Raw genomic sequence first — 4,063 nt, 5'->3', positions numbered from 1 at the left:
TTTTATAAACAAGCTACCATCTATGCGTAATCTGTATGCATTGCTCAATCACAACCTAATAATTTGTTCGCACCACCAAAACATACAATTTGGGACCAAACATGATTAATCCGTTGAAGAAGCACTATCAAATAAAAGTAGCCATAGCCACCTAGAGATATGGTCAGATTTATTACTGAGAGAGCATGACTGGATGATCAAACCCTTTTGCTGCTCTTGGCTGATCAGATTGAATTGTTCAACACCAAGCCTTCTTAAGCGTTTCTTTATGTATGTAAATTGCAGCCTAAGTTATTGTGATGCAGGCTTATTGTGTATTATTGAAGGTTATGGTAGATTCTAATTGACAAATAAAGCTATCATATCCAGTCTGAATTAATAAGAGATAAAGATTGTATAGGATCTGACTCCATGTCTACAGGCACAAGTGTCGGTAAAGTTGCATTTGGCAAAGAACATCGGACTGAGGTTGTTGATGGATTCGTATCATGTAAATTCCGATCAACTTTCAAATTAAAATCTTCAATAGGAGTCAAACAGCTACCATAACCATCATCTAGAGATGGACCTGTTGTGTCTTCAACTCTGTCAGATTTGAAGTAAGCATTTTCTTCTTTTTCGTATGTCTTATCCATATTTTCTATTACGGCATCTGTTTCCTTTATGCCTCCACTTGAATCAAATGCATTGCTTTCACCCGCCAAACTACTATTCATAGGCAGTTGATAAACTTTTGGTCTAACATCACATCTACTCTTTTTAGAAAGTTTATTGTTGGCTTGACGTTTCGATTTCCCTAAATTTAATTGATTATTTCCCAAGCTTGTGCTCTCAATTGAGGTGGACTGATGACTCACATCCATTTTTTTGTTATTTGGTTCATCAAGAGTGTTTGAATGTCTGATGAGTATCGGTTGCTTTTTCATCAAAACTTCACATTCAGCAGGAGGAACTATCTCTAAAAAGTTGTGTATTTCTACATCAACATGATGTGGAGATGGAAATTGTTCCTTATCATAAGCTTCATCACACCAATCAGGGTTTTTTTTCACAAACTCACACATTTCATCAATAGATTTTTTAAGTCTTTCTCCGTGATTATTTAGTTTTGGATCTGAATATTGCTGAAATGAAGCTTTAGGATTTCTTAAAGCTTTTCCGGGGTAACTTTCTTCAATAGTGCTCAACTTGAAGTATAAACTCTCAAATTGCTCCATCAAAACAAAATGAGTGAACTCATCATTCATGAACTCATCAGGAATGTCTCTTTCACTGCAGTAATCAAAATAACCAAAAAAATACTTGTTTGGATTCTTTTGCATGGTTAAATCTCGTTTGATGGTTTTCAATACAGGAGAAAACATGTCATGTTTTTCATGGTTTATCTCATGATTTGAAATTTTTTCTGAAGACCCAGGAGACCAAATCACAAGAACTTTATCAGAATGCTTTAGACTCTTATCCAACCAACTCACAGGATCTGCATATATCTGTCCACGTGCATAAAGATCAAATATCACTTCAAACTGTAAATCTGCTTCAAGATAGGTGGCGAATTTCAAAACAACATCTCTGTGTTTATCATGTTCATCTAAAAACACAAGCATAAGTTTAACGGGAACATCTGAAATTGGGATGACCACTTCATCATTGGAGATAGGCGGTGGCTTGAAAAATGACTTGCAAGTTTTCATGTCCCACCTTGCTTTGAAACCTAATATCAATAAACCCAAAAGAAGTAACACCAAAGTGATTCCACAAACTACGACCAGTGGAATTAAAGCTGTGGAATCAGAGTTAGACCTATGTATCTTGCATTTTGCAAAGTACGCTTTTGGAGGTAACGCACAACTATATTTATATGAACTTATAACGCGTATTTGGAACATATACCGGTTCTCTGTATCAAGTGTGGTGAAATTAAGAGTCGTATTAAAGATGTACTTCCCACTTCTATTGCTAATTAAGACTACAAACAGATCACTTGATTTTTCCTCGTTGTCTGTCACAGTTATGCGTAAAGAGATAGGTCTGTCGTAATCGGTATATTTAGTGAATCTTTCTGGAACATTATAGGTAATTGGTAAGGATGCATTAACACCACACAAAGGAGTACCATAACTGATAGATGGCCATATGTTGTTTGCTCTGACAATTTCTGAATAGCATTTTGGTGCTGTGCGATTGAATACGAAATGAGAAATTTTAATATTGTATTCAAATCCAATAGTTTCCGAAGCTTCATTAATCCCTGTATAATAAAACCGTAGCTTCTCTTCTTTAGGCTTCCGTGGGTCTATTGGTATCTGATCAGTACAAAATTGAAAGTTCGCTTTAATTATTAGTTCTGGAGGTTCGTAGTCGTAGTCGACTCTATAAACTTTAAAACTAAATCGTTTGGGACTAAGAGTAGCATTCTCTTCAAAACCACGAAGAAGCTTGATATCCCATGAAATGGTAAGTCCGCCCTTTGTTGTGTTATCATAGAACAGATTTACGTCATTTGGATCAATAGAGAAGAGATCTGTTTGCAATGGCGGACACTCTGTCTTTGGCCATATATTTCTGAAAGTGAACAAGGAACCATCTAGGTTAACAACTTGCAAGTTTCCAGGAATTTGACGACGATAAGCGGTACAGGGGATAAGCAGTAATATTGAAATTCCAACACCTGTACCCAACAGCATTCTATAATTTAACATATCGTATCTTTATTAAAGTGCAATTAGTCAATGCACGGCTTTGTAGATTACCTAAAAACAAAGCTGAAAAATTAAGCAAGTGACATTGAAAAATTTGATACATCATTATGGGGATATGTAGCTGTGAGTTCTAAAACAGTCTTAGAATAAACTTATAGATACTATTGAAAGGTAAGTCGTGTAGCCATTAGACAGGTTCGGAAAATAATTTTGTTTAAAATCTTACACATCCAAGGCGGTCCATTTATTATAAAAGCACCTTGTGATATGAATTTGAACAATATTAAAATTTAGAGGTAGGCCTACTCAAGCCCTTTCTTGAACTGAGCATTGACCACTGACTATTGGATTCTTCGACTTTTTTTGTAATCCCTACTTTCTTGGTACATGTTCTATGTTCATTAACCCATTTGTGCCGAAAGTGAAAGTAGGCTACGGTACTTAAAAAAAAAATTTGAAAATTTAAGTATTGCATAATGATGACCTAAAAAACATTTCACAATTAATTTTTTCTTAATTATGTTAGTACTTGTCGAGAAAAAGACCGTCCTACATATAGGACGCTAAGCAAATCCGCTATCAAATTTCGCAAGTTTCTTGTGCGTAATGCGTAGCCTAATCGCTATCGCTCAAAGTGATAAATGGGAAATCTCTTGTCATCGAGCATTTTATTAAAACGAAAGTTCACAAAATAAGAAAATGAAAATTAGCAAAGCGACACATCACTGAAATAAGTCATTTAGCGGATCGAAATCACTTTGAGGCCGAATTCGCCTACGTCAAGATGCCCTCCATGTAAAAACGCCAAGAGAAAACTAAAAAATTATCAAAAATTTCAGTAAATTACGATAAATATGTTATTGTTCTAAAAACAAACACAACTACTTTGTTATACAGCGTGGAAATCATAGGGAATCGCTGTTTGATACCGCTTGATGCATGGGAATTGATTGTCGCTTTTGCTTCATTTTGCTAACACGTGTGCCTGGCGACCTATATATAGGACAGTAGGACACCAACCTTTTGAACCAATTTTCTCGAAAATTTTGCTGCCAATTAAATTTAAACTATTTGTTATGTATCAACACATTTTACAGCAAAAGACAATGACAAATATTTTTGGAAGCTTATTTGCATATGCGGATTTATTGATATAATTCGACATGCATATTCAAAATTTCAGAATTAGCAAAATTGGGAAAATTGAAAATGATGTCAAGTCTCAACAAAACAAGCAATTTTTAAAAAAAGTTGTGATATATGCTACAAAAACACTCATAAACGTATTTTGACTTCATCTAAATCTAAAAACTGAACGTGCGAAGAAAAATTTTAATTTGAGTAGGTGTCCTACATATAGG

General features: G+C 34.8%; 1 protein-coding gene across 1 annotated transcript; it reads right to left on the bottom strand.

The window, feature by feature from the left end:
• Positions 1 to 359: 359 nt before the first annotated feature.
• Positions 360 to 2,702, bottom strand: LOC145785286 (uncharacterized). Its single transcript, XM_082596958.1, has one exon. The coding sequence runs from the start codon at positions 2,700 to 2,702 to the stop codon at positions 360 to 362; it is 2,343 nt and encodes a 780-aa protein (XP_082453084.1).
• Positions 2,703 to 4,063: the final 1,361 nt, after the last annotated feature.

This window comes from Aplidium turbinatum, chromosome 16 (assembly GCF_918807975.1).
Source record: "Aplidium turbinatum chromosome 16, kaAplTurb1.1, whole genome shotgun sequence".
In the NCBI taxonomy this organism is placed as follows: Eukaryota; Metazoa; Chordata; class Ascidiacea; order Aplousobranchia; family Polyclinidae; genus Aplidium; species Aplidium turbinatum.
Note: the sequence above shows the minus strand (reverse complement) of the source record. Positions and strands in the feature narration are given on the sequence as shown.